Source organism: Delphinus delphis, chromosome 10 (genome assembly GCF_949987515.2).
Source record: "Delphinus delphis chromosome 10, mDelDel1.2, whole genome shotgun sequence".
Taxonomy (NCBI): domain Eukaryota; kingdom Metazoa; phylum Chordata; class Mammalia; order Artiodactyla; family Delphinidae; genus Delphinus; species Delphinus delphis.
In genome coordinates, this window is record NC_082692.2 from 62114666 (window position 1) to 62140700 (window position 26035).

At 42.3% G+C, this 26035-nt stretch overlaps 1 protein-coding gene across 2 annotated transcripts in view; it reads left to right on the forward strand.

Annotated features, from left to right (window-relative positions):
• Positions 1-5303: 5303 nt before the first annotated feature.
• LARS2 (leucyl-tRNA synthetase 2, mitochondrial) overlaps positions 5304-26035 on the forward strand; it is a 162234-nt gene continuing 141502 nt past the window's right edge. Inside the window, exons 1-3 of one of the 2 annotated variants that reach the window (XM_060022329.1) lie at positions 5304-5415; positions 8818-9072; positions 14912-15040. In XM_060022329.1, coding sequence (XP_059878312.1) covers positions 8839-9072; positions 14912-15040 — 363 coding nt within the window. In that variant the 5' untranslated portion in view covers positions 5304-5415; positions 8818-8838. Of the gene's footprint in view, positions 5416-5573; positions 5648-8817; positions 9073-14911; positions 15041-26035 lie in introns of those variants that run through there. The other variant, XM_060022328.1, reaches the window with a different exon arrangement.

Sequence of the window (26035 nt, forward strand, 5' to 3'; positions counted from 1 at the left end):
TCCGACACTGATTCCTCCTTTGACTTTACCATCTCCACCGCCTTACAAACATGTTCATGCATTTCCTATTCCTTTTAAAAAATGCACCAAGAAGGGCTCAGCCTTCACTTCTGTGGCATGTCTGCCCCATATACAAATCGTGAATTAAATCAGGAGGGACATTCTACAAAATACCTGACTGGAACTCTTCAGAAGTGTCAAGGTCATGCAAATAAAGATGGAGGAGCTGTCCCAGATTGGAGGAGACAAAGAAGAATTGTATCTCAATGCAGGGTATACCCTGGACTGGATCCTAGACCGGGTATTAAAGGAAACTCTCCTGATGTGATAAAGAGTGCATTAGTTATCTGTTGCTGAGAAAAATTATCCCAAAGCGTAGCAGCTTAAAACTACAAACATGTTCTATCTCATGCAGCTTCTGAGAATGACTTAGCTGGGGTTCCTCCTCAGGGTCTCTTGTGCTGTTTCAGTGAAGTTGTTGCCTGGGGCTGCAGTCTTAGAAGAGCTGACCGGACTGGAGGAACTGTTTCCAAGCCCACTGACCTGGCTGCTGGCAGACGACCTCAGTTCCTCACCATGTAGTTCCTCACCATGTAGCTCTCTGTTTTTATTTTGGCCGTGCCACTCCACACAGCATGCTGGATCTTAGTTCCCCAACCAGGGATCGAACCTATGCCCCCTACAGTGGAAGCATGGAGTCTTAACCACTGGACCACCACGGAAGTCCCTAGCTCTCTTTATAGCCTTGCTCATGACATACTCCCTCATACCCCATCACCTGAGTGAGTGATGCAACAAACACACACACCAAGATGGGAGCTGCAGTGCCTTTTACAACCTAATGTGGAAAGTTTAGGTACATAGAGTTATTTCTGCTGTATTCTATTGGTCACACTAACCCAACCCAGTATAACATGGGAGGGGATACACATGGGTGTGAAGACCAGGAGGTGGAGTTATCAGTGGTACTGGTGGTATCTTGGAGGTGGGATACCACAAAGAGTATTTACCAAAAACTTAAAGCAAGCATCATACGTTAAGGTAGAGCATTAGAAGCAACCCCAATCCAAGTGAGGGACCGAGGGAGTAAGACAAGGATGTCCACTATCACGGCTATTCGCAGTGCTTACTCAAGTGTGAAAGAAGGCTCTCCTTCTCTTTAAGGATTATCTGTGGTATCTGGCATGTTTGACCCTGACCTGTTCTTCAAGTTGAGTCCTGGCCAAAGGAGACAAATAATGTTTGAGTGAGACTCTGGAGAGCTAGGCTCCTTTGATGAGACGGTGCCATGTAAAGAAACTTTCTGAAGAATTAGAATGTTAATAACATACAATGCCCTATAAAGATGAAATCAAACAAATGGTGATGGGCATCACTCTATTTAATAAAAAGTCTTCTTAATCTTTTCTGTATACAAAGTCATAGAAGCTGAATAGTATACAAATTACCACACACTCGGTGGCTTAAAACAAAACACACTTATTTCCTTATAGTTCTGGATGTCAGAAATCCAAAATCAGTTTTACTGGGCCAAAATCAAGGTGTCAATAGAAGTCCACTCCCTTCTGGGAGGTTCTAGGAAAGGATCTGTTTTCTTTCCTTTTTTTAAATTGTGGTAAAATAATCATAAAATTTACCATCTCGGGACTTCCCTGGTGGCGCAGTGGATAAGAATCTGCCTGCCAATGCAGGGGACACGGGTTCGATCCCTGGTCCGGGAAGATCCCACATGCCGCGGAGCAGCTAATCCCGTGCACCACAACAACTGAGCCTGTGTTCTAGAGCCTGCGAGCCACAACTACTGAGCCCATGTGCCACAACTACTGAAGCCCGCATGCTTAGAGCCCGCGCTCCACAATAAGAGAAGCCAGCACAAGGAGAAGCCCATGCACCGCAACCAAGAGTAGCCCCCACTCGCCACAACTAGAGAAAGCCTGTGCACAGCAACGAAAACCCAACACAGCCAAAAATAAATAAATAAATAAATTTTAAAATTACCATCTCAACCATTTTTAAATGTACAGTTCAGTGGCATTACATACATCCACATGGCTGTGCATTCACCATCATTCATCTCTGGACCTTTTCATCTTCCCAGACTGAAACTTTGTACATGTTAAACAATGACTCCCCATCCCCCCTCCTCCTAGCCCCTGAGCAACCACAATTCTACTTTCTGTCTCTATGACTTTGGCTACTCTAGGTACCTCATACAAGAGGAATCATGTAATACTTGTCCTTTTGTGACTGTTTCACTTAGCATGTCTTCAAGGTTTGTCCATGTTGTAGCATGTGTCAGAATTTCCCTCCTTTTAAGGCTGAATAATATTCCACTGTATTTATGTACCATGTTTTGTTTATCCAGTCATCCCTTGATGGACACTTGGGTTGCTTCCACCTTTTGATTATTGTGAACAATGCCTCTATGACATGGGTGTGCAAGTATCTCTTTAAGATCCTGTTTTCAGTTTTTTTGGGTATCTACCCAGAAATGGAATTGCTGGATCATATGGGGAAATCTATATTCTTGTCTTTTTCATCTTCTAGAGCTGCATTCCTTGCTTTCCTTTGCACATTGTCCTTCCTTCATCTTCTAAACCATCAGCACAGCATCTTGTCCAGTGGTCACATTGCCTCTTCTTCTGTCTCAAATTTCCCTCTGCCTCTCTCTGTCATTGCATTTAGGACCTACCAGGATAACCCAGGATAATCTCATCTCAAGATTTTTAATTTAATCATGTTGCAAAGTATCTTTTGCCATATAAAATAATATTCACAGGTTCCAGGGATTAGGACCTAGGTATCTTTGGGGACCATTATTCAGCCTACCACACAAGCTAATAGAAAAAGCAAAAGTAACATAGAAAACTATCATGAAGAGAAAGAAAGCCCCATAGAACGCCACTGTCCCTAGAGATCATCACAGGAAATAAATAGTATGAGACATATTTTTCTAGATTTCTTTTCATGCATATACTAACACATGTATTTCATTTATTTCCTTTCCTTTTTAAAAAATCAAAAATGGGTAACATTTTACACAGCCCAGCAACTTGTCTCTTTCATTTAATAATGTATCTCTGTAGCAAGCTCTTTAAGAGTGAAAGAAATTTACTTTCATGTTATGTCTTCTTTGATGTAAAAATAGCAACTTTCCAGTAAAGCAAGTGAACTTTTAGAAAAATTCTATTTGAAATAATCTCCTAGAAATGTCAATGTTAACTTTAATTCATAAGAGGAAAGAGGTATTTTGAATCAAAATAAGGATAGAGGCTACTTAGAATTTAGTGTTTTGGGTAAATTAGAGAAAGGGCACCCTAGTTATATGTGCATACAGCATGAAGTCCTTGAAGATTGAATTACCTTGTGTGGTATGTTGGTATGAGAGTCAGTGCTTCCATGGTGTCAATTTAAATTAAGCATCTGGTTTCAGGGGTGGAGAGATCAGGAGACCTGGATGGGAATCCCGACTCTGCCATCAACTAGCTGTGTGACCTCAGGCAAGCTGTAGCCAATCTCTGGGCCTCAGTGTCCTCATCTTCGAAATGAGAGAATTGGCCTGGAAGTTGTCTCAACTAATGATCTTTCATTCTGCACTTTGGGAAGGGCACTATTTTAGCAGGTTAGAGACCCAGTTTTGAATACCAAATCGTTTACAGTCAGCCCTCTGTATCCGCGGGTTCTACATCAGTGGATTCAATCAACCACAGATGGGAAATATTCCCCCCCCCCAAATTCTAGAAAGTTCCAAAAAGCAAAACTTGAATTTCCTGTACACTGGCAACTATTTACATAGCATTTACATTGTAATAGGTATTATAACCTAGAGATGGTTTAAAGTGTACAAGAGGATATGCATAGGTTATATGCAAATATTACACCATTTTAAGAAGGGACTTGAACATCCTTGGATTTTGATATCCTCGAGGGGTCCTGGACCCAGGACAGGATCTGGGATCCTGGTATCCCCCTGATATACCTTGGGATGACTGTACTAATTTGCTGTGATCTTGAGCTAGACAGTTCTATTGGGCCTCAGTTTATTCATCTGTAAAATGAGCCGGCTGGACTATTCTCAAGATCCTTTCTAACTCTCACATTCTAAGACAGTGAGTCTCAAACTTCAGTGTGCCTAAGAATTCCCTAGAGGTTTGTTAAAATGCAGAGTCCAATTCAGCAGGACTGGGGTGGGGCCTGAGATTCTATATTTCTAGCAAATTGCCAAGTGAGGCTGATGCTGGTCTGAAGTGTACACTGAATAACAAAGTATTTGGATTTCGAACTGTCAGGAAACTTTGTTAAAGACTTGGAAATTGGTGAGAGATTAGTGTGTGGGTGGAGTACTGGTCTGGGGATTATCTGGTGCTGTGGGGTATGCACATTTGCTTGTCTTCTATTGTCCAGCTCTGCAAAAGCTAAGATATAGACTATAGATGTAGAATACAGAATAATGGGATGAACTTTATTTGATAGAGGCACACGTGATTTCAGCCCTGTAGAAAAAGATAGCTCTCAAACATTACTTTTTCTAGTCCTACATGATATCAACCAGTTTTGCACAAGTAGCAAATTTGTTTCAGTATTCCTGATTGCCCATATATATGTGTTCTTCTAAATCTCCTTTAAACAGGTTTTACGTTTTTGAAAATTATACTTTAACACCACTGTTCCTTTGCAATTCATTCATTGATTCATTCATTTATTTATTTATAGCAAGAAAGACTTGCCAGGGATGGGGAGGTTACAGGGTGGAATACATAAACTCTAATAGGAAAGTGGGTGGTCAGGCATCATGTTTTCCTGACTCCCAGCCCAAGTATCAGGTGAGGAAAGCACACTTTACCTCCAACTTTGGCCAGGTAATTCCCCTCCCACAGCTAGACCACGGATATGGTGGAAGATGGCTTAACCATCATGTGGTCCATTAAGGATCAAGAGGTTGAGAGAGGAGGAGGAGGCTGTAACTACGATGTACTTCGAACCGTGGCCTCGGGATTCCTCCAGTGGTCTTTACACCACGTGCCGCCTAGGGACACTAAACTGATGAATTTCACACGCCTGCTACAATTGTGAAGAATTTTATCCTTGGATATCCAGAGTTTTGCAGCCGCTAGACGCAGGGTGGAGGTCTGGGCCCAAGGGCGGGGCTTGGGGCCAGGGGGCGGTGCCAGTGACCGAAGAGCGGAACCCGCGACAGCCGCCCAGCGGCCCCGGCCTCAAGGAATGCCGGGAGTCAGGACCAGGCCGCGCTCTTACTCTTTCGGCTCCGCCCCCGCCTGTCTGTGTCTGCAGTGGCCGCCATCGATAAAGTTGTTGTTCTGCCAACATGGCGGCGCCCGTGGTGACTGGCCGGGCCGTGTTCGCTTAAGGTGGGAACCGAGGCGTAAGGAGCCGCAGGCCAGAGCCTGTGAGCAGGTAAACCCCTGACCCGGGCTCATAGGGGCAAGATACGAGGCCTGATCTCCCCTTTACCCGGATTGGTAGATTTCGACTTGCCGGGAGCCGAAGGGAAAGTGCGGGCTGGGTTTGGTGGTCTCGGAGCTGTGCAGTTTCCCAGCTGGAAAAGTTTCTGAGATTCAGATCTTCAGATTCTTTGAGCCACTGACTCTGTTGACAGCTCTGGACCCTTTCCCAGAAAAACGCATATGTACGTATAGTTTTGTACTCAATTCCCTCTCTCCACCGCTCCACTACCCCGGCTGGTCCCTGGATCTTTGCTCCCGGGGCTGAGGCTTTAGACTCGAAGGACATCCATTGGCCCACATCCTCTCTGTGACCCACAGATCATTGTCACAGCATGTTAGGGCTCTAAGGTCATCAGAGAGCATCTGGATTTACCCCTTTATCTTAAGGAGAAGCTGATTTTCTAGGCAGGAAGTAATTTTCCTAAGGTCACAGAGAATTAGTTGGGGTTTTTTGTTGTTGTTTTTGCACATAGCTCCTTTAAGATTAATTTCCCAGGTACATTCTCGGACACTTTCTTTTGGGCGCACACTAATGCCCTCGTGTGCTTCTCTGTGTTCTGTTTCTTTGCCCGTTTTTTCCTACTCTGCTAGGTTTCTCTGTCCGTATATGATTGTCATTTTGGGTCCAGTTCTCAGGCCCCTCCCTCTATGGTCACAGGCTGCTACCCCCACCATTCTCAAAAAACTTAACCTTAAGCCCTAAGTGAGGTTGAGATCAGGGCTGACTCTTAAAGAGGAGTGGAGTAATGGGGATTGATACTTTGGAAGGATGTGGAAGATGAGACAAGATTCCAAACATCTAGGCAAGGAACTGGATGTGACAGAGCTAAGGAAGAAAAGGGCCAAGTTGATCATAGCACGAGATATGAATCACACCTTTCACATTCATGGTAGGGGCATGGTCCTCTAATAAAATGGCTGCTCCTTATCAGGAAGAGGCAATGTCCATCAGGGCTTTGGTGGTGGAGTGTCCCAGAGCAGGGCCTGGGATGTAAAGAAAGGGAACTGGACTGAGCTCCAGGGCTGCAGTAAATCATAGCCCTGAGTGCACTTATGGCTGAGTTCCCCTAACATAAAGGGTGTGGACTTTCCTTAAAGGGTCTTGACACATATATTACCAGATTGCTCCCCAGGGAGTTGGAATCAGTTTGCATTTCACCAGGGGTGTATAAAAGTGCACATTTCTTTTTATAACAGGTTTTTACCAATCTGATAAGCAAAATATTTCCTTGTTGTTTTAATTTGCATTTCTTTGATTAGTTGTAAAGTCATTCTTTTTCAGGTATTTGTTAGCCAGTTTGTATTTCCTCTTTTCTCCGTCTCCAATTTTTAAAATTAGGTTGTTACTCTTTCTCTTCTCATATGTGAACGCTTTATAGAGAAGGGTAATCTTTTGTTGTAGTTTTGGCAGTTTTCTCTCAGCTTGTTGTTTGCTTTCTAATTTTGTTCGTGGTGGTTTTGATATGCAGGTATTTTACATTTTTTAGAGAGTTTTATTAATATTTTCCTTTATGAAATCTTCCATTGCTTTTATGCTTAGGACAGAACATCCTGCACCTTTTACAAAATTAGTACATACTCATCTATATTTTTTCTTGTTTTATGGTATTTTTAAAAATTCTTTAATCTATGTGGGATTTACTCTGCTTTTTGGTTTGAGGTGGGGCTCTAATTTGAATCGGTCCCCCATTCATTGAATAGTCTATCACTTTCTAATCTACTTGTGCTTTTTGCTTTATGAACTTTAAGTTCTTTAAAATACCCAGATCCATTTCAGAATTCTCTAGTCTATACCATTGGTTTATGTACAGGAAAGGTTATTAGTGAGCCAGGTATTATGTAAACATTTTTAGAAAGCTTATTGTTATGTAGAGAGGGAATGTTGTTATACGTTTTTTATAATTTGGTGCATAGTATAAGAAAATTATAGAGACAGGATTAGAATTTTAAGTGAAATTAAGATTCCTTCCTTCATATTGCTCATATTGGTGATCTGTCTGCACTCTTTGGTATTTCTTTTTTCACAATGGCTAACCAGCATCGAAACAAAAATTTTGAGAGGATCAAGAATTAATGCCAGCTTAGAAATAGAGACACAGATGTAGAGAACAAACGTATGGACACCAAGGGGGGAAAGCGGGGGGTGGGGGGAGGTGATGAACTGGGAGATTGGGATTGACATACATACACTAATATGTATAAAATAGATAACTAATAAGAACCTGCGGTATAAAAAATAATAATAAATAAAATAAAATTCAAAACAAAACAAAAAAGAATTAATGCCAGCTCAGAGTGCCAGTTTCTTCCTTAATTTCTCTCTGGTTTTGAAAGGTCTGTTTTTGTCTGTTTCTGCACTATAGCTAATGCTGTTATGCAGGAAGGCAGAAAGTTTAGGCTATTTAGTCATAAATCTTAAATATTTGATGAACTGTCGCCTTAGGCTTTAACACAGTGATAAAACATGAAACTTCTATGAGGTCATTTTTGGAATTCACCTTTGGAGGAAACCAATGAAACATTAAAGTTGAATTTTGATTCGCAGCTAGATGTCTTAGTGGGCCCCAACCTGTGGGTTGTATTCCAGAAAACCATAACACTCATCACTGTTCCACATGTTATATATTTATTTGTTTGTTTCTTATCTGCTTTTCTCTACTAGTATATAAGTGCCATGAAAGAAGGGACTTTGTTTTTGTTCACTGCTCTATCCCCAGTGCCTAGAATAGTGTGTGGACCTAGTGACACTCAATAAATATTTAGTAGGTGAATGAAGAACTAAATGGATAAGCAGTCTTCTAAATAATGGTTATTTCCTGGCTCAGCCTACTGAGTATACTTAGCTTGTAGTATGTATGAAGAACGCTAATCTTAGCTCAGAGTCTCCGATCTTCCTGGGAGACCTGTGTTCAGATCTCTTCTGATACTTGAGCCTAAGGCCAAGCCCAGATGTGCTTAGAGCTCTTCTGAAGCCTGGACAATGGGAATTAAAGCCTCCTGTACAGACCCTAGGCTGGCCTAAAGGCGAGGGCCGGAGGTGGCTCTGCTGCTTCCCACGCAAGCAAGCTGTGAGGTTGCAGCAGGAGCTGGCCCAGGTGGTGGTCTCCTTTTGTTCCTATGGGGCTTTTGTATCTTGCTGTTTGGGAGCATCGAACACGTTTAATATTTTCCAATTAAGAAGTTTGTATTTAGCTCAATTGCACTTCTGAAATATTCTTTTCAGGGGAAGAAGTCATCAGAATAAGAGGAAAGCATGTGGACGGGCGGGGAGCGCTGGCTGTGCTGAATGGAAGGATGAGCTCGGGGAGGTTCCGGGCGGCTCACACGGTGTGCTTTCTGCCCTCTCTTTCAGGGCCTTCCCTCCTTTTGAAGAATGGCTCCTTCTTGGCAGAGGCTGGGTTTATATGCCTCTCTTCTGAAAAGGCAGCTACGTGATGGTCCAGATGTCATCAAATGGGGAAGGAGAGTGATTCCAGGATGTTCCAGAGGTATTTACAGTGCCACGGGAAAGTGGACCAAAGAGTATACGCTGCAGACAAGAAAGGATGTGGAGAAATGGTGGCATCAACGAATAAAAGAACAGGCCTCCAAAATTTCAGAAGCTGATGTGAGTATTCTTTTTTATATATATATATATATATATATATATATATTTTTTTTTTTTGGTTGCACCAGGTCTTAGTTGCAGCAGGTAGGCTCCTTAGTTGTGGCATGCGAGCTCTTAGTTGCTGCATGTATGTGGGATCCAGTTCCCTGAACAGGGATCGAACCCGGGCCCCCTGCACTGGGAACTTGAAGTCTTATCCACTGCGCCACCAAGGAAGTCCCATGAGTATTCTAAGAGACGCTGAAAGGGTAGAGAAGAGGGACTAAGAGCTTGGACTGGGGTGAGACTGCCTGAATTCAAATAAGTTATTGAGTATGTGACATTGAGCCAAATTTCTGAATCTCTCTGGGCTTCAACTTTTTTTTATCTAAAACGGGCATTGTTAATAGTAGTGCTCACCTGCTTCCCAGGATGCTTGTGAGGGGTAACTGGGATGAGACCAACCTGGTGCTTGGAGGAGTTTCAGTGTGGTGCACATACAAACAAGGTGCATGCAAATGGTGCCACACTGGGCATTCTGGAGCAGCATTTACTGGGGAAGCTCATCAAGACAGGAGCCACAGCAGATGTCAGGTCCTCTGTGGTCCACTGCATGGTGGGGCAGCACACAGGGATCCAGCAGGGTCAGATAGGAGACGCTAGGAGAGGCACCTGGGCCCCTCAGCTGTGGAACTTTTAAGCTCCTGCATATTCTGAGAAGTACCTCCCTCTCTCCTCCCATGACGCTGGCCTCCAGCCCTTTTCTGCCATCATGGCTTGGGAGGTACCAGCCCTTCCCAGATGTGATCTGGGACTGGGGTCCAACCTCATGGTTGCAGCTATATAAGTTAGGGGACCCTTGGCTTTTGGTCTGTCTGCACCAGCTCAGCGCTCTACCTGAATTGTCTTAAGCACTTGGCTGTAGCCACTTTCCATGGAGTTCTCTGCTGGAGGCCAGCTCCTTCTCTGGGAGACCAACCTGCTGGGGATCAGTCTTGGATGCATTAACCCTTACCTCTCGATATTGGTCAAAATGACAAATGGAAGATATGATTTGTTGAATGAAATATTGAATCTGATCAGAGCACAGCACTATAAAATAGAGTTTTACTCTTAAGTTCTGACCATCCTTTCATAATAGTTACCAGTAAAATAATGCTGACCCTTTATGTTTAATTAAAGAGATTAGGCCAAAGGCAAGCAGTTGAGTAAATATATATCTGCACAAGATGACACTGCTTGAATCGCCTTTCCTGATTCTCCACTCTTATCAGACTCATTCTTTCTATGAGATTGATCATTATGAACAATGTGGGTGGGTAGCTATTTGTATTAAACTGAAGGATGGTTTTCGGCATTAGTTACAAAGAAAATCTGGTCTTTAAAGAGATGTAATGTGTAACACGTGAAATGATAAAAAGCAAGGTTTAAATATATTGCATAATTATACAATAAAAGCTTGACTTTTACCTCATTAGGAAGTGAAAATTCTTTGTGGCAACATGACCAGACTAATGTAACTAAATGTATTTTGGAAGCAGACCTTAGGGAGCAGTTTAATTCTCAATGAGGAGCATAAAATTAGCTTTTTTTCTTTTGGTTTAAATTTAGTCACTTCCAAACATTTTGAAGTTGTAGCTTTTTCTTCTTGTGACATTGCATTCTTAAGCGTATGGTTGTGTAAAAACTTAAATGGATCAAAATAAACTGTGTTTTACTAGTTGGATAAATAGCTTGAGGGACATTTTGGGTCATCCCCTGGTGGCATTCTATGAGGGTTTGAATCAGGGAACGGCAAAGTGGAGAGAGCACTGGATCGGGAGCCTGAGCAGTAATACTGGCTCTGCCCCCAAATCGGTGTGATCTCATCAGCATCGTTTAACCTCTTTGATCCTCAGATTCTTTGCATTGTTTATCTCACAGGATTGCTTTGAAAATCAAATGAGAAAATATGACTGAACCCATTTTATAAACTGAAAGAGGATAAAAATGTGTGGTGTGTCTTTGTCAGGAATGAGAATATGACTAGATGCTGGTGGATTTTGAAGAATCTATAATCAACCTCCCTCTGGTATTAGAGCTACATTTGAAATCCACCTGAGTGAGCTTCTAGATGCTGAATATTTTGCCATCATCATCATAATCATCATTATAAAAAGAACTTCCATTTAATGAGCATTTTACTATGTCAGCCACCATCTTTCCATTGATTATCTCATTTAAATCCTGAATCAACCCTGGGGGTGAGTAATATTATCCTCATTTTGGGGGTAAGAAAACAGGCTCAGGGGGAGGTTTGGTAACTTGTTGAGATGCACAACTCACTTGTGGCAGAGCCCAGGACTCAAACCCAGACACGTTTGATTTCTAAACTCATGCTTTCACCAGGAACCTTCTTTTGCCTTGCCTTTGATTTACAGATTGTAAACCGAGGCCAGAAAGACAAAAGAATTTGCCTAAGGTCTCACAGCTAGTGTCAAAGCTCGACCAGATCCCAGGCTGCAGGCTCCTATTGAGTGGTCCTTCCCCCTCCATCCTCTAGACTCAGCAACAGCTTCAGAGCATGATCTATAAAGAGGCAGAAGTTATCTTTCTCCTGATGTTAGAAGCTGACAAAAATAATAGGACCCACTTATAAAAACCATCCTTTTTCTATCGCTTCCAATCTTAATTTCTTTTTAAAGGCTTAAATTCTTACACTTTTATATAATTATGAAAATTTCCCTTTCAATCAGATTCCTACTCAATTATAGTATAAACTCCCGTAATTCCTTCTTTCCACTCCCAGAGATAGAACTCATTTCATTGTCACAGAGGAAAATGACTTAATTCACACAGAAAAGCAAAAGGCAGGGTCAGGCAATAAGCTGAATACCTTTTCTGCAATAAATAAAAATATTCATGAATAGTAAAGAGTTTTGCTAGCAATACTTTTCTTTTTTAAAAAAATTTATTTATTTATTTATTTATTTATTTATTTTTGGCTGTGTTGGGTCTTCATTGCTGCGTGCGGACTTTCTCTAGTTGCTTCGAGCGGGGGCTACTCTTCGTTGGGGTGCGCGGGCCTCTTATCGAGGTGGCTTCTCTTGTTGCAGAGCGTAGGCTTTAGGCGCGTGGGCTTCAGTAGTTGTGGCACACGGGCTCAGTAGTTGTGGCTCACGGGCTCTAGAGCGCAAGCTTAGTAGTTGTGGCGCATGGGCTTAGTTGTTCTGTGGCATGTGGGATCTTCCCGGACCAGGGCTCTAACCTGTGTCCCCTGCATTGGCAGGTGGATTCTTTTTTTGTTTTGTCTTGTTTTTTTGTTTTTGCGGTACGCGGGCCTCTAACTGTTGTGGCCTCTCCCACCGCGGAGCACAGGCTCCGGACGCGCAGGCTCAGCGGCCATGGCTCACGGGCCCAGCCGCTCCACGGCATGTGGGATCTTCCCGGGCCGGGGCACGAACCCGTGTCCCCTGCATCGGCAGGCGGACTCCCAACCACCGTGCCACCAGGGAAGCCCGGCAGGTGGATTCTTAACCACTGTGCTACCAGGGAAGCCCAATACTTTTCTATATATATTCTGTAAACTCAGTTTTGTAGTTCTGCTTAGCTAGTATGTAATGAATCCCTTGATTTTGCTATAAATTTAATCTTTGTTGGATAGACATACAAAATGGATATGTTAATGAAGAAGCTATATGTGGAAAATGTTTCGGGCAACATTGTTAAATAAACATCATTTTAAAATATATGTCACTATAATGAAAACAAAGTGATTATGATAAGAAATAGGTTTAATGTAAAAACTTTAAAATGAAAAACTAGAAATAGTTTATATCAAGGATTTTGTTGTTTTTTTCAGGTCCCAAAGAACTCTGTAACAGCTGTTTTCCCATGTCCCTAAAAATTCCCAAAGGAAAGGCAGTAGGCCAAATCCATTGCAATGAGTAATGTTTGAATCGAGTGGGTAGTCTGCTTATTTCCGATTCTGCACCAAGTATCAGAACGAGGTCTTGTACTTCCTTTGAGGGATTTGTTTACAAGCTGAGAGGATTGTCTGTCACTTGCCTTCTTAAAGAAGGAAAGTCCTAAGTCCCCACTAACTCCTGAATCTCAAGTCCTCTCTCATGCTCCTGAGGTTTTCCTAAGAGTTATGGATCCACATTAAAGTGCATGATCAACGTGGGGCTTTCCATCCATTTCTAGAAATCAACAGCAGCTGTCACTTCAGTATTCCAGATTTCCAAGTTTATGTATTATCCAAACTTCTTATTTATTCACTTTTCCCTTCTCTTCCTTCAGGCACCTTTACTTACCACTCAGTGGGTGATTTCCAGAAGATGGGCAGTACAGAGAAAAGTGCCACTCTGGTCTGTTTTGCCACCCTTTAGGGGCCCTGCTAAAGATTTGTTTAACTTCTTTGCTGAAGGAAGTGTAAAGCAAGGGGTCGAATGAGATTTGGAAAGAATCTGATTTCTGGTTTCTTCTGTTCCCCTGATTACAGTTGGCTGTCAATTATCAGTCATGCAAATACTTACCAAAAAATACCTCCCCAGTCCACACACATACCCAAAAGAGTGGTTATGAATATTCTGTCTTGCATTTGTTTTCATTCATTTTGAAGAAGCAAAGGCTTAAAGAACTCTAGTAGGCTCATGGAAGGGAGTAAGGACAGAAAGAGAGAAATAGAAGGTGGCAAAAAAGTAATGATAACATCAGACAGTCCAGACCCTTAGTGACTAAACAGAAGCAGTTACCTGTTCTCTTCCTTTCTTCAGAGGCACCCCTTCTCCCCCATGGGAGGATTTGAGATTGGAGAGGGGGAACATTCCTGTCACTTGGATAGGATTGGTGAAGTGTGCTGGGAAAAGTGCCCTTCAGTAATAAGTGCGCTGCAGAGGCCTGTTATCAGGCTTCAGAGCACAAAGGCCGACAAACATTTATCCAACATTTATTAAACTGGGAGGTGGGCAGCCGGGAAGGTGGGGTTGCGGGGAGGGATGATTAAAACATGGTCCTTGCCCTTGAACAATAGGTCCCCAGTAAGGAATCAATTAAATGATACCACCTTTCCTGTGGAGCCTTTTCCCCTCATGTGCACAAACTCGTGACAGCATTCACCATTTTACTGTGGAAGCACTAAGGTGCCAAAAGTCAGTGTTCCTGTGAGGACCTCCCGCCCTGTGTTCATTCTGTTCCAATGCATTTACCTTTTTTCTGTGTTTCTCGAGATGAAGCCGCGTCTTTGGAAGTTGGAGAGTTATGTAACCCTGGCCTGAGGCTGCCTGTAGATCACCCCCTGGGAAATAGCTAAAATTTTCTCATTACCTTACCATTTCAACTTTTTCTGTTGAAAGATAAGCTCACAATACAGCAGAAAACCCGGGACCTGAACCACTGCCTGAGGACCCTGCTCGTACTGTTCAATCCAAGTCTGCATGCAGCTACAGGGAATTTAGGGAGGGGCTCCATTTTTAGACATGTCACATCTCTGTGATTCACTATTGTTTCCTTGAATTATATGGACATATGTGTCAGAGCTTCATTTGGAAAAACATATAGTTCTTTAAGACCTAGATAGCTGTCCTAGAAGAGAAGCTTTTAAAAGAGAAAAAGACAGATTTAAAAATACATATGGGTAATAGGACTTTGAGGTTGTTTGGCATTATTTTGGACATTCTTTAGGTTAAGCCAGGGCTTTGAAGTTTGGTATTAGGCATTTTTGTCAGTTTACCTTATGGGAACGGTTTTTTTTAAAAGAAAACTTTTAAAAATGTTAAATTATTACCTTGAGTAAAATGCCAAAATATTATGTGCATGCGGGTTTCCCCGTGAATGCTTAATAAATACTCATTGTCATTTTTTTGTCATTCTTTCCTAGAAATCAAAGCCCAAGTTTTACGTGCTTTCCATGTTCCCTTATCCTTCCGGCAAGCTGCACATGGGCCACGTGCGTGTGTACACCATCAGCGACACCATTGCACGCTTCCAGAAGATGAGAGGGATGCAGGTAAGGCAAGATGCCTGCTGGAATAGCACTTTCCTGCCTGACTCAGGACAATAAGAATGTAGGACAAAGGAAGAAAACCAATCTTAGTTAAGATTAGGACAGCTTTGAAGATAAACGTGAAAAGCTCAGGGTTTCCTCTCATGAATTGGAGGACATAATAAAGCATCCAGATTAATTGGGGGGCAGCCGTGTGTTGGATGTTGTGCTAGGGAGGGAGGTGGGGTGTGGATGCAGTGGAAGGAGGTTACAAATGTGGGTACCACATGATATCTCCTCAGGAGGAGTTCACAGTCCAGTGGGGCTGACACCCATAAATAGACAAACATTGAACAGGGGAATGAATCCAATAGTAGAAATGAGGAACAAATGCTGTGAGTAGGAAGTGGGACCACAAGAGATTTTTCTCCTTGTATTTGATATTTTCTGTATTCTCTAATGAGCATGTATTTATTTTATAATGGAAAAAGTAAAATTTTCCTAACAAAAAAATATGTGGGGAGTAACAGCTCTGCGGGAGTTGGGGAAGGCTCCGCTAAAGAGGGAGCATCTGTCCTTGAAGGACAAGGTGAAATTTCCTGGGAGAGGAGGAGAAGAAACCTTGCATGTCTGATGTTGGTAGACGCCTTCACCCCACTGCCAATTACCCCAGAGCCTGCGCTGTACTCTTTACCAACACGTCATCTGTAAGATGAGGTGGCAGTGATCATAGCAGCTTCTTTAACACCTTACAGAGAGAGGCAGGATTAAAGAGGGGCTGAGAGCATGGACCGTTGAACCAGATGGCCAGCATTTGAATGCTAGCCCTTAACACTTAGTAGCTATTCGACTTTTGACTAATTACTAAATTAACGTCTCTAATACCTAGTTTTCTCTCATCTGTAAAATGGGGATAAAATAGTACCTGCCCATTGAACTGTTACAGGGATTGAAAGAGGATGACTATGAAGCACTTAGCGCATAGCTGGCACATAAGTACGTAACTAGTAAATATTAGCATTGCCAGTGGAGGGCTGGAGCCTGCTTGTACCAGCTCCTGAGAGCTGTGGGCATGTCTGCCCAACTTCATGTTAATTATTTGTCACCTTAGTAGCTTGAAATCCACCATGGTGGGAGTATTTACATCATGGAAATCAGCAAAGCCTACAAATCAGGGCTTTTTCTGCCAGAGAGTTGATTGTTAAACATTTACTGGCACTGCCACTGGCTGTTGCTATTATTAACCTCTCAGGGTCTATATAAAGGGTATCTGCCCCCTCCCAGTCCTTTATCAAGATTTTCTTTTAGAAAGGTACGTGAATCCATTGTCATAATTGGTTTGAAAATTTGTGCTGAACTGACATTGGCAGCAAGAAGTATTCCTAAAAAGGAAGTCAGGGTATAATGTCTCTTTGTCACTTGAAGAGTTAATGACTTTTACTGTCAGATTCAGAGATTTGCCTTCTACAGGGATGTCTCCCTGGGCTATGCGAGGTATTATTTTTCCCAGATACTGCTTTCCATCACTTCTGCAATGTTTATTAGAAAGAGGTGGTGCAGAATAAATTGACTCTTGTCATGAAGTATAATATCTGTGTTTCTTCAACTAGATTTATCTTTTTTTTTTTTTTTTTTTTTTACTTAGGCCAACTTATTTTGGAAAATTAGTGAGTACAGGCCAGTTGCTGAAGATTAAACTTTTACAGCAAAACTGTACATTTGTGATACATTAGCGGATAAGTGGTTGAGGGGATGTAAGTGGGACGCTAATTCCCTTGGGTGGGTGAGACGTTACAGAGAAGGCTCAAGGCAGAACCCCAGGCCCAGAGATACTGGGACCCTTGTAGGCAGCTTAGGCCCAAAAGACAAAATGGAGTCCCTTACAGTAACTGAAGCCCAAGGTCAGGCTGGACCCAGGGACTGGGCAACCCAGGTTTGAACCCCATTGTACCACTTTCTCACTGAGTGACCCTGCACAAGTCATTTAATGTCTGTGAATCCCACTCTCCTTGTCTTTAAAATAGGGATAATAATATAATAATAATTATTTTTCCCTCCTGGGTCATTGTGTGGGTTAAATGAGATAGTACATGTGTCTGGCACATAATAGTCCCTTAATAAGTGGTAGCCCTGATTATTATTTATACTGATCTGACTTACTCTGGGAAGTCATTTAATAAATGAAATGAAATCTAATTCATTTAATAAATGAATCTGCTCTCTTCTGCTTGGGGCCTGCTGCATGGAGTTGCCTTCTGAGAAGTAACTAGACTGCAAATCATCACCTGCTATTTGTATTATCTATCCTGTGACTCGGTTGGTTCCTAAAACCACTCTTTGTTTTTTGGTTTATGGTATCTTAGTCATTGTGACCAGCAGGCACCTAGGGTTCCCTCTGTTCCTCAGTTTCAGTTGCTCTCTTTAAGATGATAAGCTATCTTGGAGGGGGGCGGGTATCCTCCAGGCTCTCTTGAACTTAATTTCTTGTTAATTTTCATAGCCCATATTTAAGTCAGATCATCCCCAAAATAACTGCCAAATATGGTGAAAACTTGTCCAGCCATTTCTAAGTGGTAATGGCAACAAAGAAGCAAATCTCTGTAATGGTCAACAGTGTGAAAGCCTGTTGAGCTTCCTGTTGTTTTAAAATCCTTCTCTCCCAATGTCAGGACTAGTCCCAGGGATTGGGATTCAGGTCAGGTTCAGTGATTCTTACTCTAAGGAGGGAAGGAATATCTGCTCTGCAATAGCAACGTCTGACATGTGTATTGATTAATTCATTCGGTACATAGTCCTTGGGCACCAGCTTTTCCAAACACCAGCCTTTCTACTGTATTATATAGTAGTATTGGAGTCTTAGGTTCAAAATCAGTCAGTAGGCCTAGGAAAAATTCAGTAAGCTTGCCTTTTTCTATAATTTGTTAATTTGTTGGTAGATTTGCTTAATTCTTTTCTTTTTTAAGATTTATTTATTTATTTGGTTGTGCTGGGTCTTAGTTGCGGCAGGTGAGCTCCTTAGTTGCGGCAGCTAGTCTCCTTAGTTGTGGCTCGCCGGCTTTTTAGTTGTATCATGTGGTCTCCTTAGTTGTGGCAGGTGGGCTTCTTAGTTGCGGCTCGCCAGCTCCTTAGTTGCAGCACGTGGGCTCCTTAGTTGTGGCATGTGAACTCTTAGTTGCGGCATGCATGTGGGATCTAGTTCCCTGACCAGGGATTGAACCCAGGCCCCCTGTATTGGGAGCACGGAGTCTTATCCACTGCACCACCTGGGAAGTCCCTGATTTGCTTAATTCTTTTTTTATTATTATTTTAAAAAATTAGTTTATTTATTTTTGGCTGCACTGGGACTTTGTTGTTGCACGCGGGCTTTCTCTAGTTGCGGAGAGTGGGGGCTGCTCTTTGTTGCGGTGCGCGGGTTTCTCATTGCGGTGGTTTCTCTTGTTGCAGAGCACAGGCTCCAGGCATGCGGGCTTCAGTAGTTGTGGTTCGCGGGCTCTAGAGCACAGACTCAGTAGTTGTGGTGCATGGGCTTAGTTGTTCCATGGCATGTGGAATCTTCCCAGACCGGGGATCGAACCCGTGTCCCGTGCATTGGCAGGAGGATTCTTAACCACTGCGCCACCAGGGAAGCCCCCTGATTTGCTTAATTCTTGAATGGAGATATGGAAGTCATTCTAAGGCACATAAGAACAGTAGATGAGAAGTAAAAAGTGGAGTGACATTTGCACCAAGTCTGCTCTCTTCAAGGCCACCAGTGACCTCCCTGGATGTGTCTCTGTCATCCTGTCTCATCTCAGTGGCATGTAATACAGTAGACCATTTCCCCGTCTGTGAAAGACTGTGCTCTTGGCATGAGACCCACTCTCCAGGTTTTTTTTGCTGCAACTTGGTTTCTTCCTCCCAGTTTACTCCACAAGGTTTTCCTGCTCCACTCCATCTTTGCATACTCTTATCAGGTTGGAAAGTTCTGCTTTAAAGGCAGACCTCAGAGATTGTGTGGGTTTTGTTCCAGACCACTACAATAAAGTGGATATCGCAATAAAGTGAGTCACAGGAATTTTTTGGTCCCAGTGCATATAAAAGTAATGTTTACATTATATTGTGGTTTGTTGTGTGCGATAGCATTATGTCTTTAAAAAAATGTACATACCTTATTAAAAAATAATGCTGTTGGAAAACTGGTGCCAATAGACTTGCTCAACGAAGGGTTGCCACAAACCATCAATTTGTAAAAAGCACAGTATCTGTGAAGTACAGTAAAGCAGAGTGCAGTACAATGAGGTTACTCCTGTATTCCTAGTTTGCTCAGAATTTTTATCATGAATGGGTATTGAGTTTTGTCATATGCCTTTTCTGCATCTATTGAGACAATACATGGTTTTTCTCCTTTAATCTGTTAATGTGATGTATTATGTTGATTGATTTTTTAAAAATGCTAAACCAACGTTGTGTTCCTAGGACAAATTTCATTTGGTCGTGATGTACTTTTTTGAATGTATATATTGCTGTATTCATTTGTCAGTATCCCTATGTGCCTGAAAGACACTGACCTGTAAATTACTTTTCTTGTAATATCTTTGTATTTAATATCAGGTTTATGCTAGCCTCATAAAACAAGCTAGGAAGTGTTCCCTTCTTCCCACTTTCTGAAAATGTTGTGTATTATTAGTGTTATTTCTTTCTTTATTGTTCAATAGCATTCACCAGTGATGGTATCTTGACCTAGAGCTTTCTTTGTGGGAAGTTTTTAAATTACAGTTCTATTTCTTTAATGGATATAAGGCTATTCAGATCTTCTGATTTTTTTTTTTCTGTGTCAGTTTTAATTTGTGTTTTTCGAGGGATTTGTCTACCCTACCTCAGATTCTGTTCTAGACTGCCTTCTCTTTTTTTTCTCTATCCACTTTCCCTAGGTAGGCTCTATCCTCTTTAGTTTAAATATGATACTTTAAAAAATTATAAACATTTCCAACACAGGAATACAGAGAACATTATTCTAAATACTCAGACCCGCCATCCTGATATAATAGATATTACCATTTAATCTTGTTAATCTCAGCTTTTTTTCTTCTATGTTGCAGATACAGTTGTGCCTCTCCACAATCAGATTCCAGTCCTTCAGTTAAAAAAAAAGCTAGTGTCTATCCTTTGCCTTCTTGTTTTCATGCTTTTATTCTATGTATTGTTTATGGATACATACACACTTGTGTGTAGTATTGTGTATTTTGAGTCAGTTCAAAATACACAATAGTTTATAGTTCATCCATTATAAGTGCTTATAGTTCATCCATTAAGTGCTGTATAATTATGACAATATTTAATTATCTATTTTCACATTGATAGAGTTTTAGGTTGTTTTAGATTTTTGTTCCAATGAACATCCTTGCACCTAACTGTTAGCCTGTGGGAGAAGTGGCATTGCTGGGTCATAGAGTGTACGCTCCTCAGCATAAATATGTCTTGCCAAATTGCTTTCCAAAATGTTGGTGCCAATTTATATTCCTACCAGAAATAAATGGCATTTCATATAGCCCTACATCCCTGACAATACTTACTAATGTTAGGCTTTTAAATCTTTGCTAATTTGATATATGGGAAATGGCATCTAATTGTGTTTTCAATTTACATTTTCCTGAGTTCTGTCCTAGTGAAGCTATTTTTTATCTATTTAAGTTTCCTCTTCTCTGATTGGCTTGCTCACATTATTTGCCAAGTTCCTCATGGGTTGTTTGTCTTTTTCATATTGTTCTTACTGTTCATATACTTTTTTTTTTTTGCGGGGGGGGGTCTCAGTTGCTGTTCACGGGCTTTCTCTAGTTGAGGTGAGCAGGGGCTACTCTTCATTGCTGTGTGCGGGCTTCTCATTGTTGTGGCTTCTCTTGCTGCAGAGCTCGGGCTCTAGGCTCACAGGCTTCAGTGGTTGCAGCACGTGGGCTTCAGTAGTTGTGGCACATGGGCTCAGTAGTTGTGGCGCACGGGCTGTAGGGTGTGCAGGCTCTAGGGCACGTGGGCTTCAGTAGTTGTGGCTCGTGGGCTTAGTTGCTCTGTGGCGTGTGGGATCTTCCCGGACCAGGGATCGATCCCGTGTCCCCTGCATTGGCAGGTGGATTCTTAACCACTGCGCCACCAGGGAAGTCCCTCATATAGTTCTTTATATGGTCTGGATTATTGATTCTTTGTTAGTTAAATACAGTGCAAATGTCTTCTCCCAGTCTGTGGTTTGTCCTTGTATTTTGTGAGCCCGCCAGACCACAGATTGTAATTTGGGTTTGAGAATGGACAAGAATGATGATTTGGAAAGTTCAAGGTTGCTTTTACTTTGGTTTCCTCCTATAGCAGCAAATAAGTTGTGCAAAGGAGAGAAATGAGACAAGAGTGTAAGCAGATCATTGGGGTCCCCCACGTTCTTGTTGTAGTCAATGGAGATGTGCCTGAGGCCATGATCATCACAGTTCTCTTGGGGAAACCTAAAGTCACAAAGTTGGCCAGGCCTTGGGCATACAAGTAAATTACATGTGGACTTGGCAAGTGGAGAGGGAGGTGGTTTGGGGGTGATGAGTTGATCAGGAATCTGTGACTTTAGTCAGTGTCACTGGCCTCCCACCTGCCTCCTACCTCACAGATTTGTTGCAGGGTTCATGTGCAATGATCAATGAGAAAACTCTAAAAACCATAATGCAATTTTCCAGCGTAACCCAATTAATAATAGCAGTAATACGGTAGTTCTGAGGTTTGGATGTTTAAGCGGGGACCACTTGAAGCCAGAGATAAATCATTCTCTTTCAGGAGTCAGAAAAGACCACAGTGCCATTCGGTTTCTTCTTAAACTCATACAATGTCTGATGACATATTTAAAGTTTAGCACCATATGGTGATTTTGTTGTGTTTTCATATGTTGTGTGCACAGATGGTTAGAAAATAAAATTACCCACCTCCCACCTCAGCTGGTCTCCTCAGCACCTTCTGGGCCAGAAGCGGGGCAATTAAAGCATCAAGCTGCCAAGTCCCCCTCACAGAGTTGGACCTTGAATAATTTGTCTCAGGCAAAACACCGCAGGGCACTGCCCAAGTAGTGTTTTCCGCTTGGGCCTTTTTGCTATCTCCTGTGGAGGAGGAAGGAAATTGAGGCTATGTGTCTGGCAGCTGCATGATCATAATGCAATTACCCACAAATATCAGGAAGTGAGGGGAGTTCTTAGCAAGTGAACCATAATATACGTTTCATCAGCTTTCAGTTGGCCAGTCAGTCAACAAATGTTTATGAAGTGCCCAGAGAATGCATCTCATGCCATTTAGTTTTCAGATTTTCTAATCTCTGGAGCATCTGAAAGTAGAGAGTAGATTTCCAGGGCTTATCCTCTCAGATGTAATTTGAAAGGGACATTGAGTTGCTAGTCCAGTATTTTGATTGGAAACTGCCTGATTTATCTGCCTCACATTCCCAGAGGTCTTCTGTTTTGGGTCTAGTTACTGTCATTTAGATTCTTTACCCTGAAGTATTCGCTTCATTTTGATCCCCAACCTGTAATAATAGTGAGTTATTAAACTTGCTAAACAAAATTAAATGTTGTGTTTCTCATTTCTTGGAAATGAAGTGTTGAATCTACTCCACAGAAACCACGGCACTCTCTGAAAATAGCAATTTTTTTCAGAAGCAGTAACCATGGTTGCTCTTAATTAGAAGCTGAATTGGTTTCAAATATAAAGTTTTGTTTTATGATGAAAGGGAGAGAAAGCTGGACATTCCTGGGGAATTGGTACTTCTCTTTCATTGGGAGGGCAGACAATCAGCTGCCCCAGCTTCCTTCCCTTCTTAACCTCCAAAGTCTTCTTAACTCTCCTTCATCTTCCTTCCCGTGCTGGAGGAAGAACTGTACTTTTGCCTGTTTGTTTCTTCCTTCTTAAAAAAAGTATTTTTAAATTGTACATAAAATTCCATATTCTCCCCTTTAAAAAGGAGAGATACAACATAGATAAGGCTACAGTCCCCTTTGACTACCCACTCCCCCCAGGCCCTTCTAGACAGTGATCCCTATCATTTTCCAGGGTATATCCCTCCAGAGCCTCATCTGTACATTGTCACCTGTAACTGTGTTCTCCTGTATCCCTTCTAGTCTGCTTGCCATCCATCCTGCCTGCCATCCCTGAGATGCCCATAGCTCTGCCCAAATGGAGGCAAGAGGTCCTGTTGGGTAAGCCATGGTCATGTGACTGGGTCCACACCGGAGGCTGTTCTAGCTTGAGCTTCTAGGTCTCGCTTCCTGGCCAGCTCTGTCTAACTTGACAGGGCTCTGATCCCTGTGTTTGCCCCTCATCAGTAGCTGGCCCTCACTCCCCTTTGATATCTCGAGTCATGGTAAATTTTGCAGTCCTGTAGTGTTCCTGTGCTGGTCTTTGACTAGTTTGCTGTCAGATGGATCTCCTGCTTTGCTTTGTATGGTGGAAGGGCAGAACTCTGCAGGCCACATTTCCCAAGCTCTGGTGTCAGCTGGCCTCTGGCTGGTTTTGGACAGGAAGAATTCTGGCAAGATTGTAGGGGAGGAGGAAGGAAGAAGCCAAGGAATTTCTCTCTCTCTCTGACCTGGTTAGTATCTCCTTCATTATTCCAGTTCCATTTGGCCAGACCTGCCTCTTTCAGCTTCTGCAACTGATCTCAGCCTTTGGGTTCAGTTATCTCTGCTTCCTCCCTTTGTTCCTTCAGTCTAGAAGTGGGGGCAGTGTCCCACTCGTCCTAATTTCTGGGTTGTTTCCCTGTCCTCTTGGCTTCTCACTCAATTTAAAATACTTAGAGCATTTGTTAGAAGAACAGCTGGAAATGATGGTTTTTTACACCCTGGAAGTTTATTTTATGATTTCCAAGTTATAGCTGCCAGGACTTCTTGATTCCCTTTCTGCTGAAAGCACTCATCCAAGAAGAGGTTAACACCTAGGGGATTGGGAGGGCTCAGGTGGCCCTAAAATATAAATCCAGATGTTGGTGGGCGGGTTGTTGTTGTTTTTAGGATAAATTGTCTAGTTGGCATATGTGAACTGTAGGTTTAGTTACTTGTGGAACTATGGAAGGATTAAACCAAGTTATGGTGATAGAAAAGAATAGAAATTTTAGAAGCCAAAAGGAGAGTTTAGAGTTCCTCCAGTGAATGTTTTTGATACTCTTGCCCATAGAGAAATCACAGACAAGAAAGTGGGCATTATATATCCAGAATGGGGGTATTTGATCTGGATGATGTAGAGCAGCGGTCCCCAACCTTTTTGGCACCAGGGACCGGTTTTGTGGAAGACAGTTTCTCCACGGACCACGGGTTCGGGGGGATAGTTTCGGGATGATTCAAGCACATTACTTTTTTTTTTTTTTATTTTTTTATTTTTATTTATTTATTTTTTTCAAGCACATTACTTTATTGTGCACTTTATTTCAATTATTATTACATTGTAATATATAATGAAATAATTATACAACTCACCATAATGCAGAATCAGTGGGAGCCCTGAGCTTGTTTTCACTTGCCACTCACTGATAGGGTTTTGATATGAGTCTGCAAGTAATTGATTTATTATGGTCCCTGTGCAGTCAAACCTCTCTGCTAATAATCTGTATTTGCACCCACTCCCCAGTGCTAGCATCTCCACCTCAGATCATCAGGCATTAAATTCTCATAAGGAGAGTGCAACCTAGATCCCTCATGTGCACAGTTCACAGTAGGGTTCGCACTCCTATGAGAATCTAATGCTGCCACTGATCTGACAGAGGCAGAGCTCAGGCAGTAATGCGAGTGAAGGGGAGCTGCTGTACATACAGATGAAGCTTCGCTCGCTCGCCCGCCTGCCCGCTGCTCACCTCCTGTTGTCCGGCCCGGTTCCTAACAGGCCATGGACCTGTACCAGTCCATGGCCCAGGGGTTGGGGACCCCTGATGTAGAAGAGACCAAGAGGTGAACGAGGTGGGCAAAGACAGCACTGACACGGTGTCTTTTAAATAAATAGGCTATAACAATTTGACCAGCAACTAGAATCTGCTGCCCAGGGGAAAGGGACAGGCTTTGGTATTTTGTAATCTTGTTATAGGTCTTTATTTTGTTCCTCCTGGACAGTAGTGAGTCATCTTATGGCACAAGAGTGAGTTCTGCCTTTGGTCACTGGATGTCTGGGAAACCCAAGGTGTAGAATTGATTAGACCCTTTCCTGTTTCGTAGAAACTTGGTTCACAGGGACATTGAATCCAGTGGTCCAGCCCATGATGGAAAGAACTGTCCTGACTCCCCACAGTCTGTATTCCAGGGCAGACATTTGTTTTTTGTTAATTTTTGGTAAGACTGTGAAATATTAAGAAGCTCTAAGATTTTTCTAACTTTCTTTTCTTAATAGGTCTTTATTGGAGTATAATTGCTTCACAATACTGTGTTAGTTTCTGTTGCACAACAGAGGGACTCAGCCATATGCATACACGTGTCCCTGTATCCCCTCCCTCTTGAGCCTCCCTCCCATCCTCCCTATCCTACCCCTCTAGGTCATCGCAAAGCACCGAGCCAGTCTCCCTGTGCTACGCTGCTGTTTCCCACCAGCCAACTGTTTTACATTTGGTAGTGTATATGTCCAGGCACTGCTACTCTCACTTTGCCCCAGCTTTGCCCTCCCACCCCATGTCCTCAAGTCCATTTTCTATGTCTGTTTCTTTATTCCTGCCCTGCAGCTAGGTTCATCAGTACTATTTTTTTTTTAAGATTCCATATATATGTGTTAGCATATGGTATTTGTTTTTCTCTTTCTGACTTATTTCACTCTGTATGACAGTCTCTAGGTCCATCCACCTCACTACAAATAATTCAATTTCATTTCTTTTTATGGCTGAGTAATATGCCATTGTATATATGTGCCACATCTTCTTTATCCATTCATCTGTCGATGGACATTTAGGTTGCTTCCATGTCCTGGCTATTGTAAATAGTGCTGCAGTGAACATTGTGGTACATCTCTCTTTTTGAATTATGGTTTTCTCAGGGTATATGCCCAGTAGTGGGATTG